Consider the following 17,442-nt stretch of genomic DNA (forward strand, 5'->3'; position numbering starts at 1 on the left):
ATCTCTAGAGTAGGCATGGGCTGGTATAAGATTCTGACGGTATGATAGCCTTGGATAAAAATATCACATTTTCACGATACTGTGATTACTGCTTCATGTTCTTTTAAATGTCTGGGTAAAAAACAACTTTTCCCCCTATTGAACACAATAAATTATATTTTAAGAAACATTTAAAATATTTTGGAACAGTAGCTTTTGATGTAGAGGTTCATTTTCTGCTGGAGATACTGTTACCCCAAAAAACTAAATAAAATAGTTGTGAAAAACATGTAAAAATAATATATATATATATATATATATATATATATATATATATATATATATATATATATATATATATATATATATATATATATATATATAAACAAAATAAAATAGAAGGAACAGCCTTCTGTTAAGGAGTTTTGTGTTCATCCTTGCTACAGGCAAAAAAACAAACAAACAAATAAACGAACAAATAAACTTAATTGAAACCAAATCTATGAAGTATCTGTATTGGTACTCGGTATCGGCGAGTACACAAATTAAAATACTCGTACTCGTATCGGTTTGTAAAAAAATGGTATCGGTGCATCCCTAATATGGACCTTAGGAATGGTATAACAGAATACTATTTTTAAAACCTTGATTTTTCCAAACCGCGGTAAACCTTGAAACCAGTTATCGTATCATGCCTACTCTAGAGTTGATTTGACAGTCTCTTCATAAGCATTTTACTGTTTTGAGAAAAAACATTGTCACAACACAATATGAACACATAGAAACATTTTCACTATTTCAATTTTTGCAAATGTTTCTTTATCATTTTATTATGGAATGATATATTATATGAACTAGTTTTTACTCAATTCTGTGGGCTGCATTGCTACATTATACAAGACAAGTGTATGTTTAATTGTTGCAGTCAATTTGGTATTTGTTTTATAATAATGAAACAAAACTAAATGATTTTTAAGATTTTGAGGCAGTGTTTTAGTGTCATAGTCAAACACTACACAGCAGACTGGAATCCAATTTAAGGATATATCAAATCTAAATTTTAATTAAAAGTCAAGAATTAATTATTAATTAAATTATGAATAAAAAAAAATCCAACCCTACTTTTTTCTGGACATACACTGATATTGCTGTCATATGGTAAAGTGGTACCATATATATATATATATCAAACAAAGTAAAAACGTAAATATGGTTCGATCAGTTACATTTCCAATATACAACTGTTTGACTTGCACTCATATGGATACTGTATAATCAGCACCATTGTAACTGTTCATATCACTGTGTTCGCAAATGCTATAGAAGCCTTCAGAGCTGAAATTCATGTAATAAGTGCTCGACCAATCTCAACACACAGGGCTGTTGGACCAATCAGAGCAGAGTAGACTCTCAGAAAGGTGGAGTTGAGAGAGACCAGATGCTTGAATGATCCATTTCAGACACTGAGAAAAACAAAAAGAGAGTTGACGCTGAAATGCATGTTATATAAAGAAAGGTGTTTTTGACCATGGAAGAATGAAAACACACGCAGGGTTTTCTGTGGAATTTATGGAATATCATGGAATTTTAAATTCCTTTGAATCTTTCAAAACTCTATGTTCTGGTCATTAAAATTATATTTTTTGTTCTAGTCAGGGAGTATAAGGGATTTTGGTTAGTTGTTTTGTTTCAAAATGTAATGTGAATTGTTTATCATGTTGTTTCACATGCTTTTGTTATGGCTTGTCTGATTTTCCAGTGCCATTTATTCCTTTCCCCACATCGACCGGGAGTCACTTAAGTAAAATGCAGTCATCAAGCTTTTTCTGGTTAAATGCGACGTTGTTTTGTGTCTGCTGAGTGATCAACACAACAGCTGCTTGTTTTTCTGTTCATTATTTACCATATTTTTCAATGTGGGAGTAAGTTCTTTTCTGTGCTTTTGTTAAGACTTCCAATTAATTTGCCGCTATGGGTAAATGATTAAGATTGACTAATGGCAGTAAACGGTCAAATATCTTGTGCTACAAACCAGTATATTTGTGACAACAATACGTAAAAAAAAAATTATCTGAAAATGACAGTTTTAACAATAAGCAGCATACAGTTTAAGTCAAAATGATTATATTATTTATTTTTTTCAATATTTCCCAATAACGTTTAACACAGAATGAAAATTTTCACATTATTTCCTACAATATTTTTTTCTTCTGGAGAAAGTCTTGATTCCTTTAGTTTGGCTACAATAAAAGCAGTTTTTAATGTTTTAAAAACCATTTTATGGTCAATATTATTAGCCCCCTTAAACATTTTTTTACGATTGTCTACAGAACAAACCATCGTTATACAACAATTTAACTAATTACCCTAACTTCCCTAATTAACATAACCTAGTAAACCCTTTAAATTGCACTTTAAGCTGAATACTAGTATCTTGAATAATATCTAGTAAAATATTATGTACTGTCATCATGGCAAAGATTAAATAAATCAGTTATTAGAAACTAGTTAGTATAACTATTATGTTTAGAAATGTGTTGGAAAAAATCTTTCTGTTAAACAGAAATTGGGAAGAATTAAAAAATACAGGGAGCTAATAATTCTGACATCAACTAAGTTTTTTGTACTGCTAAAAATGAATGGGAGTGAATGAGACCAGAAGTCTTGACATATTTAAGTTAGATAAAAAAATAAGGTGGATAGGTCATGAAAATTGAACTTTTTAGTCAGTAAAAGTCAGGACATCTGGTTCAGAATGGGAACCCTGCATATTTTAGGAGTCAAAAACAAAACAGAAACCATAAAACAGCCTAACAGGGCACTTGAATTCCTACACATGCAGATAATGGTATAATGCTGACAGGTAACACACATTTCTTGGTCATCCTCTTACAGAAAAGTACTTTGATATGAAAAAAGTTCAGTGCAAAGAAGGGTTGGACATTTACAAGAAATTCCTCACTCGAATGACCCGGATCTCAGAGTTCCTCAAAGTGGCAGAGGTGAGATTCTCATGTGTCATTTCTGGTTAGCCGGGGACTTCATTAAAAGAGTGCTGTGTAACACATTTGTCCTCTCGCCTCACAGCAGGTGGGAATAGACCGCGGGGACATACCTGACCTGTCTCAGGTAAGAGCGCTTTTATTCAGACATTCACAGCTGCTCTCTTTCTGCACTATTAACTATTCTGAGGATTTTCAGAAACTGTTCTGCTTTCTTTCTTTCTTACATACTTGACCTTGCACCAGTGCATTTCTGACTTAAAAGATGCATGCAGGTCATTAGAATGTGCATGTCACTAAAGATTTCTCACCTTTTCTGTCTTAACTGATCCCAATCTACAGCAAATAAAGGTGTTACAGGCTCAGTGGAGAAATGCCAGTAGTAATATGAGAAAAAATGTAAAAATGACTTTAATGGTAACAACAAGAATATATGATGTTGCAACACGTTCTCACTCAAATACACTCAGATCTTTGTTATGATGGTCAAAAATATGGACAATGTGAACGATTTAAAATGCTTTTGAAAGAGTTGCCTTGAACCGGGCCAAAGCACGCTTGTCCCCCCTCCTGTCTCCCCCGACGGCCCGCACTCACATTACATTCGGGCCTGGGCATGCTTACATCATCGATGATGCGCTGTTCAAGCACTCTCACTCAGCACAGTGGAGATTTCTGTAGTTATATCGTTGTAGTTCTCGTGCTGCAGGAATTAGGAGGTTTGCTGAAGGCGCAGCTGTCGTGCAGTGAGGGGTTTGCGTCTTTAATAAACTACGACAGTTTGTGCTCATTGAACAGTAAGAATGATTAATAAATCCATATGAAACAGTCCCTAAAAGTGATGTCTCGTCTTCACTTTCGGGCTCAGGCCCACTTTGCATTCACACTACAAGTGTACCACACCAAAGCCCAAGTGAACCGTGCTCTGACACAACTCTTCCAACCGGGCCAGGGCGGCCAACTGAACTGCGCCTGAGCCCAATTCAGAACACTCACACTTCTTAAACGAATCGGCAAACGCGCCTGAGCACGGTTCGCATAGCATAGTGTGAGTGGTTACTTAGTTACTTATGGTGCTTTCACACATGTAGATCGATTTGTTTGTTCTGAAAACAAGGATTAAAATTGACTGTAAACAGAGGTCGCACCACATCTATATGTATTTTAGCTGCTGTGTTGTGTTTTAGCTGCCTCCACACATCATTTGTAGCGCTGCTGATGTGCGCACGTGCATCTTCCTCTTCAACATTTGCAATCGGCCAGATTGGCGAGTACCGATGGAGTCATAAATTGGGATTCTTGGCCGATATTGAACTCCGGCTAATCGATTGGAGCATCCCTAGCATTTATATATAACTAAAGGACCATATTTCTGACGCATGTAGTTTCCATCATCACTGCAAACAGTTGGCAAAGTCATGGGCTCATGATGATGAATATATTCTTGAGCGAACACTTTCATAATTATAGTAATAATGTTGCCTGAGCTGCAGTATTTGACGAGAACGGGTTGTTACATACAATAACATGGCAGGACAAAGCTATAATTGCAAATATATTCAGCACAAATGATACCATCACACTCATACATCATAGCAAATAGCTGCTTTTTACTTGCTTCAAGCATTATATGTCTGACCAAAACCACCTTTATATTCTGTATTTCCCTTTATCTTTCCACCTTCTGTCCACCTTCAGTTTACAGTCTGTGTAAGTACTTTTCTCACTCTTTTCTGCACTCCTCCGCACCGTTTTAACTCTTATTTCAAATAGAAGTCGAGATACTTACTGTTTTTGGAATTGGAGGCTTAAAACAGTCAGGGTTGAGTAAATGTTTGTGGTTTCTCTCAGGCCCCCAGCAGTCTTTTGGATGCCCTGGAGCAACACTTGGCTTCATTAGAAGGAAAGAAGGTGAAGGACTCCACCGCCGCCAGCAGGTGGGCCATTCATGCTTCTTGCTCACAACCGAATATGAGCGATTGACTTTTAACAGATGCATTTCGTTGAAAGGGAATGATAGATTAATGCTTAATGCTCAAGTTCAGCGTATTTATGATGTGTAATTTTCTGCTTCATACTCACAGAAGCTCAAAATATTGCTCTCCCTGACTTTTTTGTAGGGCGAGCACACTCTCCAATGCTGTGTCATCTCTGGCCAACACTGGCATGTCGTTCACCAAAGTGGATGAAAGAGAAAAGCAGGCAGCGCTGGAGGAGGAGCAGGCCAGATTGAAAGCCCTAAAGGTACAAAACAGGACACATATTAAAAATAATTTTACTTACTTTAGCATTTTTCTCTATATTTCATCTCATTATTTGGTTGATTGTGTTCTTTTTAAAGGGATAGGTTACCCGAAAATGAAATCTACTATCGTTTGCTCACCCTTGACTTGTTCCTAACCAGTTTGATGTGAACCAGTTTGTTCTGTTGAACGCAAGAAAATATACAGAAGAACCAAAAAATGTCAATAGAAAAAAAGTAAAGTTTGAGCAAATCATTAAAGAATTAACATTTCTGGGTCAACTAACCATTTAATTACAGGACAAGCTAGTTATAGACTGATTTGAATGTGAAATCGAGGCTGCGGTGGGAAGAAACCCAGAAGTATCGCCTGAGTCACGCAAGAACGTTGTTCACCTGGCTATATATCTTATCAGCGAAGAGAAAGTGACACAAATTTATCATTTCACTGTCTTCAGAGTGACCCGAAGCATTCTGAATGGATAGTGAAAATAAATGAAGGGATATCAGACCTCATTTCCAGTTAAGTTACAGGGTGTCCGCAGGGTCTTAAAAAATATTAAAAGTTGATAAATCAATTCTGAGAAAATTAAGACCCTTAAAAGGTATTAAAAAGTCTTAATCCAGTTTTTACGAGGTCTTAAATTTTTTTTCAAGCATTGTCCAAGCTTTTGTTCAAGAGTTTGACTCCAAAAAAGCATAAATATATTTATTTTCCACAACTGGTTCAGGCCGGGTGCGTGCGGCCAAGCTCCTCTGTCCGGGTGATGTCAAGTAATTTGTGACAAACGCGGTAAGATGATGTGACGCACTCCACATGAAGCGAAACCACAGAGCAGGGTTATTCAATTGGCGGTCTGCGAGGCAATTTGTTCCGGCCCTCCAAATAGTGAAAAATAAATTTAGTTCAGTCGAAAAACGACCGCTATAGTTATGAAGGGACGTGCGTCTGTTCGATACAGCACAAGCTGCAGTTGAAGGCTGCGCAGAGCGTGAATCACCTGACATTAAACGAGTGAGTGGTGCGAGCAGCCAGAAACATTGGAATTCTTAATCGTTAAGGCTTCTCAACGCTGCAAAACTGTTTTTAAAACTGTTATTTTTCAACAAAATGCCATGTATAACTAACTTATTATCTTCACCTTTTTATACTAATATAAACTGGGAATGACGGAATTACTGTCTAACAGAGGCTACATGTGTTGCTGAAGATTACAGACACAGATGAGAGGTTTTCGCTGACTGTAGGCTATATGTTCTGTTGTTTTTGAACCTAAATACGGGCGAAATGTCTGCTGTGTGTAGTTCTTCTGTAGTTGGTAACATATCGGAGACTGTAAGGGGCTGTATGTGTTTATATCTGTTCATTTATTTAGTTATTTAATATAATTACAGACGTTACAGTAGGCTATTTCGTCATTGATCTGCAGTTTTAATCAACTCATGTTCATAGAAAAGTTAGTAATAAACATTTCTACACAAGTATTTATGTGTATGAAGCATCTGTTTTGTGAGAAGTGCTTCTCATATGATATGTGAGTGACCCGTACAGCTTTATTGTAGACATTTCCTCGAGCGAAAACGACGTCGACTGAAACTTTCTGTCATACTGTACACCACGCCTACCAAAAGGGTACCCTTGGTAGTGGAAACGCAAGCCTGATAAAGGTGACCCGTACCAAACCGAACCGTACCGTACCAGTCAGTGGAAACGAGCCATAATCCACAGCATGTTGTTGCAATGTTTACAGTGCTGATCCTATACTTACGTGTTTTTTCCCACCGCAGTCTCACTTTCATTTTTTTAAATGGCAGCCGTGTGAAATAAGCGTATATGTGGGCATATATTTACTATACTGTAAATGCATTTGCATTATAAATATTATTAGAATGCTAGTATGTATGAGAATTTACTGTACATTTCTGCCACTAGTTGATATACTATTTAAAATAAAAATTGTAATTGTAAATTAATATTATGAAGTACTATGTGTACTATGAAAAAATAGTTTTCAAAACTTAAATATTCAACTAAATTTCAATCCAATTTTATTCATTCTTTAATTTGCCTTTGGCTTATTCCCTGATTTATCAGGGGTCGCCACAGCGGAATGAACGGCATAATCATTTTATGCATAATTTATCATTTTATTGGATTGACTTATTGAAATTAAAGCTTGCTTTTTTATATAAGTGCGTGGAAAATTGTTTTCCATTCAATTAATGTAATTAAATATAATTTTTAAAAGGTTTAGTGCAGAAACTGTATCTATACATCAGATTTTTTGTTACTTTTCACAAAAAACTCTAAATGACAATATTGATCTTTTAAAATGGATAGAAATGTCATGAAATTATGGTACTATAAAACATTACTGTAATCAAACAAAATCTGGCTGTTTTTTTTTTGACTTTCATATTTGTTCTGAAAGACACAAAATTACACTGAGCAATTTGGGTTTGTGTTAGAATCAGTGTTCATAGGAGAAAATTCAGCTTTTTGTATTTTTTTGCCATTAAACCAAACTTATAATTTCAGACGACGAAACAAAAATTCTATCTAGACGAGGTCAGTAGGTGGAGATGAGCTGGTCTGTTGTGGCTGTTTGAATGTTATTGATTAACTGTAGACTGAAAATGGAAAAGCTCAAAATGTTTCAGACCCCACTTACGGCACAGAAAACAGCAGGACCAATGACAACAAAAGTTCCCAGACTGCTAAGAAGTTTGCAAAGATTAGATTTATCCACCGCTAAACACCACGCTAATGAATGAAAAGTGTCTGTTGGTTACTGTACTTGGCGCCTTCCTGTCTGAAAGGTTTATTGGCTTCTTGTGCTGTTTTTGAGCAGGAGCAAAGGCTGAAGGAGCTCTCCAAGAGGCCTTCGTTTGCTACCACTGACACTTCTCCAGTCTCTACCACAGCCGCCTGCATCAGCACCGCTCCTGCCATTGATCTGTTCTCCACTCCCAGCTGCTCCAACGGGTCAGTTCAACTAATCAGCTATCCAGATGTGTTTCTGTGTGGTTTGAGATTTATTTATATATATATATATATATATATATATATATATATATATATATATATATATATATATATATATATATATATATATATATATATATATATATATATATATATATGCATTTTACAGTGGGGGAAAAAGTATTCAACAAAATTTTGGGGGGGAAATATATTGTAGAGGAGCTGTTGACATGGAATTGAACCAGATTTTGGTAAAAACCCAAACAATACAAACATAAAAATATAACAAAGCAAAAAACAAAATCTGAAAAAATGGTTTTGTAATAACAAGGGTATGATAATATACCGAACTACTGAAGCGTATTGGTGATGGCAGCTTAAAGACACCTCTCATATAGAGAATAAAGTCACATGAACTGCTCAGGTGTGATTTTTTTTTCACAGACTTCAACAGTGTAAAAATCTTGATGGTTTTGTGGGTCTCGTCTATCAAATCTGATCTTGATTTTCTTTCTCTGAAAGCATTTGAGAGTTTCCTTGGCTGTGTTTTGGATCATTGTCTTGCTGGAATGTCCACCCTGGTTTCATCTTCATCCTGATAATGTAGATGTTGGATTGAAGCAGCGAATATTAATTTACAAGGACAAAGGGCAGAGGGTTGCTGAAGAACTACTGAGAGATTTCAGCTGCTGTCTGGGCTTTCACTGCCTTTCAACACCTGCCTTTCTTCACGTGTTCAATACTTTTTCCTGTGTCATGTTATTTTATTTCACATACCTTAATTTGTTAACTAATTAACAAATTTTGTTTTCATTGCATATATGGATTTCTTAGGTTGGTACCAACATCTGGTGAAAATTTAAGTCAACAGCACCTTTAGAAATATGTTTTCTGACAAAAATGGTAACGTGTTGAATACTTATTTCCTTCAAAGTTTGTTTTCACTACTAAGTTTAAAAACAAAGGCAATTTCAAATTCTATTTTCAGATTCTGATATTTCACTTTCAGACTTTTTTTCTCAGAGTCTCAAAAAAATCATAATTTAATTTTTTTTTTTTTGTTTACTGTGACGAAAATACCATAATTAAGATGAAAGTTTAAAAAATATATATGTTAAATTAGGGATAACACTTTACAATAAGGTGCAATTTAATTTATTTACTAGCATGAACTAAGAATGAACATTACATGTACATTATTTACTAATCAGTTTAACATTTACTAATGCATTTTTTAAATCCAAATTTGTGCTTGTTAACTTTAAATGTACTGTGAGTTAAGATGAACTAATAATGTACCAGATTAGGTTCTTTTATATCTCATAATTTTGCTTTCTTAAATTTCTCCTGATTTTATATTATATATAATATAATATATTTTATATTACATTTTTTTTTAGGTTTTCAGGCAGTTTTTAATCTCAGTCAGAATTCCAAGACAAACTCAGAATTCTGGCTTTTTTCTTCACACAATTCAAAGTTTTTATTTTTGTTCTTAAAATTGTGAATATTTCTTTGAACATATAATATTATGCATTGCTACAAGTTTTCTTAAATTTCTGAAAATTTCTTGCGATTCTGAAAATACCACTCAGATTGTAAGATATGTCAATTTCGAATTGCATGTCAAAAATTTAAAGTAAATATGTCTAAATGAGTCTCCATGCCACAATTCAAACTTTTATTTATGCTAAAGCAATGGCCAGTTTTGTTTTCCGTCTTTAAATCTCACAATTCAGGGCTTACACTACCTGACAAAAGCTACAAATAATAGAACAACAAATAATTACTTGATTTCTAGTTTGGAAAAGTGGCAGAAGGTAGATTTTTCTCATGAATCATCCGTTGAACTGCATCTCAGCTATCACAAATACTGCAGAAGACCTACTGGAACCCGCATGGACCCAAGATTCTCAGAGAAATCAGTCAAATTTGGTAAAAAAAAAATCCTGGTTTGGGGTAACATTCAGTTTGGGGGTGTATGAGAGATCTGCAGAGTGGATAGCATCATCAACAGCCCGAGAAAACGAGACATTTGTGCTGCCTATTACATTACAAACCACAGGAGATTGTTCAGCGGGATAGCGCTCCTCATACTTCAGCCTCCACATCAAAGTTCCTGAAAGCAAAGAAGGTCAAGGTGCTCCAGGATTGGCCAGCCCAGTCACCAGACAAGAACATTACTGAGTATGTCTGAGGTAAGATAGAGGAGGCATTGAAGATGAATCCAAAGAATCTTAATGAACTCTGGGAATCCTGCAAGAACGCTTTCTTTGCCATTCCAGATGACTTTGTGACAAGAAGTGACAAGACTTTTGTCTAAACAAAGTCAGACCTTACTGTCCAAATTAAATAATTAAAAATTTAAGGCATGATCATAGTTTATTTTGGTAAAATAAGTGTAATCTAGAGGCCTTTGCCTTTCATATAAGCCACTTCTGATACCAAATGATCTACTAGAAGTCAAGTTGTTATTTGTTGTTCCTAAAACTTGGATAGACTTTTTTTAGGTCGTGTAAATCACATCTACATTTTGAACTGTTCAATGATCATGCACGATTGCTAATGTTATTTTACATTTTCTGCCCCTTAGTGCCCTGAAGATGGAGAGCGACCTTTTCGACTTACAGACTAACTTCCAGTCCAGCATGCAGCCTGGAGCGTCTGTGGCCACGGCATGGGGAGGTAAACGCTCTCTTGCATGTTTTAGACACTCAAGCATGCTGTAGTCTTCTCCGTGTTAACTTGAGTCTCGTTCTAACGTCCTCCTGTTCCACTCTTTCTCTTTCTCCTTTTGCCTGCTCAGATCCTTTCTCTTCTTCTGAAGCTGTAGATGACTCCATTCCAAACCTAAACCCTTTCCTAAGCAAACTTGTTGTTGATGGTGCTCATCTACCCGTTATGTCATCAGACGGTGTTAGTTTCTCCTCTAGGACGTCAGGTCATGAGATATTCGGTGGTAAACACGCTTTAGTCTCTTTCTTCCATCACCACCCATCCAAAGTGTTTTATTAGTTTGGAGTTTTTTTACTCGCTCGGTGAAAGTCCCTCGTTGTTTTGCATGCTCAGTAAATCCTGTTGTGTCAAATCAGGAATCCTCTGATTAAGTTCGGTCACGTTTTTCTTCCAGCTGAACTGAGTGAGAATGCAGTCTGTAATTGGAGACTAAATTGAGGTTTGCTGGTCGAGCTATAGATAACGTGCGAAATAATGTTTGTACACACTGAGCTTTGTTTTGGCTTTGTTCAGATGGGGACGTTTCATTAATTATAGGTTTTATTGTGATGTGAAGCTACAATTAAAGCAGTTGTAGGTAGTGCCAGAGTAAAACAACTGACTAGATGCATGGTAACAAGTGTGCACATTAAAATAAAGACAAATAAAAACAAACCGTAGATCACTATTGAATTAAATAGATCATTTCAAAGCTAGAAACTGGGGCTGCACACTATATTGTTTAAGCATCAATATTGCAGTGTGCATATCTGCAATAGTCACATTGCAACTTATGCAATGTTGAGTCGGAATTATAGTTGACCAGAAGCTACAGAACACGTGATTTGTAGAGTCACTGCTAAATTTAACCATATCAATTGCATGTGTTTTTAAGGCCCGTAAATGAGCATTTCAAGAAAGTTTAAAACATTTAGGCACAAAAAATTATGATGTTTCAAGATATAACAAAGATTGTATTTATATTGTAATTGTGTTCAATTATTTATACAGAATTTATACGATTTATGCAAAACATATATGTTTTTCGTACAATTTTTTTTGTCTCATTTCTATTCCAAATGTCTATATTTCAAAGCAAAAATAAGATTATATTACTTTGCCCATTGGCAGATATTTTTGCTTATTTTAAGGAAAAGTTCTCAGTTTTGACATATCTCTTCTGAAGGTGAAAACAAAACAAATATTTTTACTTGATCTAAGAATTTTTGATATTTAGACTAGAAATGAGACAAAGTAAGAAAAGCATTTTTTTGCAGTATGATTATTCAGTTTCTATACCTGAATACTGTTAGACTCCACAGAAAACTGCCAAATAGAGTTTCTTGTGAAACTGTATTCTTAATTGCAGAAAAATAAAATATTGCAATATCAGATTTTCCAATATTCTGCAGCCCTAATAGAAATTCAGAGTTAGAAGAATGAGGACGTTCTATATACCACCATATATACTACCATTCAAAATCTGAGGTTCAGTTTTTTTCTGAAAAGTCTGAATGTTTGAAAATGTTTTATTATGCTCACCATGGATGCATTTGTTTTGAATAATTATTCCTAAAATAATTTTTATGTTTTTATTTTTGACATTTATAGAAAGTAGAATTACATTTTATTTGTTTTTAATGTAATTTATTTTTGTGGTGTCACAGCTTAATTTTCAGCATTATTAAGCTTCAGTCACTTCAGAAATCATTCTTATAATTATTTTATTTGACGTTTATTATGATTAATTGTCCTAATTAAAAAAAATAATAATTAAAAAAAAAAAAAAAAAAAAAAAACAATAATAATAATAATAATTAAAAAAAAAATATATATATATATATACATATATATATATACACACACATATACACATATATATATATATATATACACATATATATATATATATATATATATATATATATATATATATATATATATATATATATATATATATATATACACATACACATATATATATACACATATATACATATATACATAATAATATATATATATACACATACATACATACATACATACATACATACATACATATACATACATACATACATACATAACAATTTATTTCTAAACAAATGAACCTAAACTTGAATGGTAGTTTATATAGAAAATTTGGGTTATCAAAAGTAATACATTATTGTTGAATATGAAATTAATGTTTCAAAGTCTTTATATAGTGCAATTTAATATTTGTAAAGATGATAAAAGGTAAGGATTTGAAATACCACCCATCAGTGAAACAAACAACAAAAAAATATTTTTGACCGCTCTAATCATCATATAAATTATATTGTGCTGTGGAGATTCTGAAACATTTACAATTAAAGATTTTTTAGATAATCATTTCATTCACCCCTATGCTTTGTAAAGCTTTAGTAGATGATCATCTATAGAGTTATAAGTGAATGATTGTTTTTCCTTTTCTACCATAGATCAGTACAATCCCTTTATTGATTCAAGTTCATCTGTATCAACCAATTACAAACGAACTGTTCGGATAGAGCACTTAATCTCAGGTACCATGATGGCAAAGCATCCCACCTATGTTTCTCTGTCTGGGAAACATAGGAGCACTGAAGCAGTGCACAGGGACTAAAACCTGTGATCATGCCTGCTGGATGCTGTTTGCCTTCTGCACATGGCTGTCTATTAATATTGCTGTTTAAATACGCTCTTTACTAATCCAGTGTGACTCTGAGATGTCTTTATGTCTGTAATGCTTGCCGTGTTGTTTCTCCTTCTCCTGCCTGCCTGTCAGACTCGTTTGGTCACCCGTCTATGGTCCAGCATCTCCCAAACCCCTCTCCCTTCCAGTCTGAGCCCTCCACTGTAGCAGGCCTATTCAGAGGTAGGAGCCTGCTTGTGGCTGGAGGTTGCCTTGTGATATATATTTATGTTTCCCTTTGTTTCTTTGTCTGTTTTGCCATTACAGATCCTTTAAAGCAGGGGTCACCAAACTTGTTCCTGGAGGGCCGGTGTCCTGCAGATTTTAGCTCCAACCCTAATCAAACACACCTGAACAAGCTAATCAAGGTCTTACTAGGTATTCTTGAAACAATCAAGCTGGTGTTTTGAGGCAAGTTGGAGCTAAACCCTGCAGGGACACCGGCCCTCCAGGACCGTGATTGGTGACCCCTGCTTTAAAGGGATAGTTCACCCAAATATGAAAATTCTGTCATGATTTACTCACCATTCACTTGTCAAACCTGTTTGACATTCTTTCTTCTGTTGAACATAGTTTTTCCTACTATGTAATGCCTCATTTCCACTGAGTGGTACAGTACAGTACGGTACGGGTCACCTTTATTAGGCTTGTGTCTCCACTGCCAAATGGTAAAAGGCATGGTGTATGACAGAAAGTTACAGTCCACTTTATTCTCGCTTCAAGTTCACATATCGAGAAGCAGCTCTTACAAAACAAACGCTTTATATACACAAATATATATATAATATGTTACCAAAAATAAGCAAAACATACATTTAGGCATTATTCAGGTTAATAAACGATACGAAATAAATACAGTCAGTACGAACCTCTAATTTTCATCTTCGCCAGCACATGTAACCTCTTGTTAGAAAGTAATTCCATCATTCCGAGTTCATAATAGTCCAAAAGACGATGATAATAATTAAACATGGCAGTTTGTTCATGTTTTAGGTTGCTGTCATTTGCTCCTTTTCTTTTTTCTGTGCGCCAATTTCCAAAAGGATGTCAGAAACACTTCAATAGTCATGCGCACGTTGTTATCATGAGCTCAAGTTCGGTATTTCAAATATAGACAAGTGGACGAGCGCATCAAATACAGCTCTCTAGAGAAAGTGAAACCACTTGCACTTTTAGATGGCCTCGTAAACAACAACAGGACAACAAATTCAACAAAAACAACAAATTCTGCTCTTTTTCTTGGCCTTGTTGCTGTTCATCAAGACATGGACAAGGTTTGTTTGAGCTCGGGTCGACCATGGCTTGTAATATGTATATAATATTACGCTGTCACAGCTGTGTATTTAAAAAGTGTTTTCATTGCCCTGGCTTGTTGCACGCACTAGTGGCATTTCTCTGTAAACCAATAGCGTTCAGCTGCGCATCTAGCTCTCCCTTTTGGTACCTCTTTGTTGTGCTAGGCACCCTTTGGAATGGGTACTCAAAAAGTGGTACGGTACAGTTCGCTTTTTGGTACCTTTTGACTGTGGAAAAAGACATAAAACCGTATCGAACTGTACCGTCACGTATCATACCTCTAAGTGGAAATGGGCCAAAAGTGGATTGGTATGGTTTGCTTTTTGGTACCTTTTGCCAGTGCAAATGGACATAAAAATGTACTGAACTGTACCGTATCGTACCACTCAGTGGAAACAGACCAAAAGTCATTGGTTACAGGTTTTCAAGAGAAGAAAAAACTCATAAAGCTTTGAAACCACACAACAAGGGTGAGTAAATAGTGAGCAAATTTTCATTTTTGGGCGAATCTGGGTCAATACTGATAACTGAAAACACTTTCTATTTGGAAGCCAATAACCAATATATAAGCCGACATGTACAAATCTTGATTTAATTGTTTTTTACATTTCTTTAATGGAAGAATTCACATTATTTTGAACACATCAAAGAGCAAAAGGTAAATGACAGTGTAGGTTATACAGTGGATTGTTAATTGCAGAGATCCTCTATTTAAAATAAAGAAAGAAAGAAAAAAACCCTCTGCAAGTTCTGAAAAAGATCAAGCCTCAGCCAAGTAAGAAAAGCTAAGGCAAAAGTAACTTGAAAATACTGCATAACGTACTATAAAAAGTGACTAAGTAACGCAAGTGGTTACAATTTTGGGGAGTAACTCAATATTGTAATGCATTACTTTCAAAAGTAACTTTCCCCAACACTGGTTAGCACAAAAACTTGTTTTAACAAGGAAATGATATTATAAAGTCCAAGTGTTTAGGACACGATTAGGTTGTTAGAACATGGTGTAAAGCATGCATCACCCAAAAAATGAGAACTCTCTCATCATTTACTGATCCTCATGATCCTTTTATTTCATGTTTGTTTTGGAGTGTGAAACCCTCAATATTTATTTTTATCAAAATAACCTGTACAATATGGCACAAATTGATTTTCTACAATGAAGAGGTTGAAGATATGAAGATAAAATGAAGATATACAGTATAATGACATGAGAGTAAAAAAATGATGTCTCAAGTTAACATTTTTTGGTGAACTGCGATGCCTTTAACACTGTTCACGTGAGGGTACAGTGGCTCTTGTTGTTTTTCAGGGGGATTTACTTTTGTGCATGTCTCTGGTTTTCCCAAGACTAACTCTTTAACACATGACTATAGACACCTGGCAGCAATTGAACTTACTCCTTTTGATTTTGGGCATTGTTTTACCTTTGGCATTCTTTTAAAACGACTGACTATATTGTGGGTGGTGTAACAGGGTTTAAATGACTTTTTGTGCCTTTTGAAGGATATGGAGCTCCACAAATCCCTCCTCCACAGAGCTCAGGGGAGCTGCGTGTTGACTTTGAGTCTGTTTTCGGTACTAAAGCTGCCTCCTCCAATAGCCTGGATACAGACGGTAAGCTGTTTAACTCCAAATAAACCAAAAAAAAAGAAAGTAAATGATCTTGTGTTTATTCTTACAATGTATTTAGAAGATTCTAATCTGACAGTATTATTTTAATATTTACTTTTAGGTCTATTAGGTTTTTTGGTTTTATTATGTAAAGCACTAAATGATTATGGATCAAACAAGCTTTATAAATATACGTTTCTGTCTTACTTGTAAAATCACAGCAGGGATTTTGAAACCCACTGTTGCCGGTTCAAGTCAGTCCTCCAATCAGCTCCCAGAGAAACTGGTGTCAGACGACCTGGATTCTTCCTTGGCCAACCTCGTTGGAAGTAAGTATCAATAATTCAGAGGTTTGCATATCTGTTACTAAAATCAAGATATAAAATATTGTCAGTGGCCATTTACAAAGAATGCATATTTGCACGAGATGCTGCACAGTCGAATAAAAAAGCAAGGCTTTTAGCAAAGATTATTTATATAGACATTTCATACACAATGGTAGTTCAAAGTGCTTTACATAAACAAGAATAAAAAGGATTAAAAACAGATTAAAATGTGTTAAAACAGGTTTTAAATGAATGAAAAAGAAAAGAAAGACATAATAGTGTGATCTGTCAGATGTAGCACAGAGCACATTCAGTAAAGGCACAGCTAAACAGATGTGTTAAGTCTTAATTTGAATGCGAATCATGTTGGAGCACATCTGATCATTCCTGGAAGTTGATTCCAGCAGGGGGACGGGCGACTGTCTAACTGTCTTTTTGGAGAGGCCAGTGAGGAGTCCATTACAGTAATCCGCCCTGCTGGTGATAAAAGCATGAACAAGTTTATCTAGGTCCTCACTGGATACAAAGCATCTAATTTCTTGCAATGTTTTAAAGATAGTATCCTGATTTCGTTATTGCTTTGACATGACTAT

The 17,442-nt window shown here is 35.1% G+C and overlaps 1 protein-coding gene across 1 annotated transcript in view; it reads left to right on the top strand.

Annotated features, from left to right (window-relative positions):
- picalmb (phosphatidylinositol binding clathrin assembly protein b) overlaps positions 1 to 17,442 on the top strand; it is a 34,345-nt gene that overhangs the window by 8,360 nt on the left and 8,543 nt on the right. The window contains exons 7-17 of the mRNA XM_056473228.1: positions 2,875 to 2,981; positions 3,067 to 3,108; positions 4,833 to 4,918; positions 5,102 to 5,225; positions 8,076 to 8,209; positions 10,803 to 10,894; positions 11,016 to 11,168; positions 13,384 to 13,467; positions 13,710 to 13,799; positions 16,416 to 16,526; positions 16,745 to 16,852. Of these exons, the coding sequence (XP_056329203.1) occupies positions 2,875 to 2,981; positions 3,067 to 3,108; positions 4,833 to 4,918; positions 5,102 to 5,225; positions 8,076 to 8,209; positions 10,803 to 10,894; positions 11,016 to 11,168; positions 13,384 to 13,467; positions 13,710 to 13,799; positions 16,416 to 16,526; positions 16,745 to 16,852 (1,131 nt within the window). The remainder of the gene's footprint in view (positions 1 to 2,874; positions 2,982 to 3,066; positions 3,109 to 4,832; positions 4,919 to 5,101; positions 5,226 to 8,075; positions 8,210 to 10,802; positions 10,895 to 11,015; positions 11,169 to 13,383; positions 13,468 to 13,709; positions 13,800 to 16,415; positions 16,527 to 16,744; positions 16,853 to 17,442) is intronic.

The sequence above is a fragment of the Danio aesculapii genome, chromosome 15 (assembly GCF_903798145.1).
Source record: "Danio aesculapii chromosome 15, fDanAes4.1, whole genome shotgun sequence".
In the NCBI taxonomy this organism is placed as follows: Eukaryota; Metazoa; Chordata; class Actinopteri; order Cypriniformes; family Danionidae; genus Danio; species Danio aesculapii.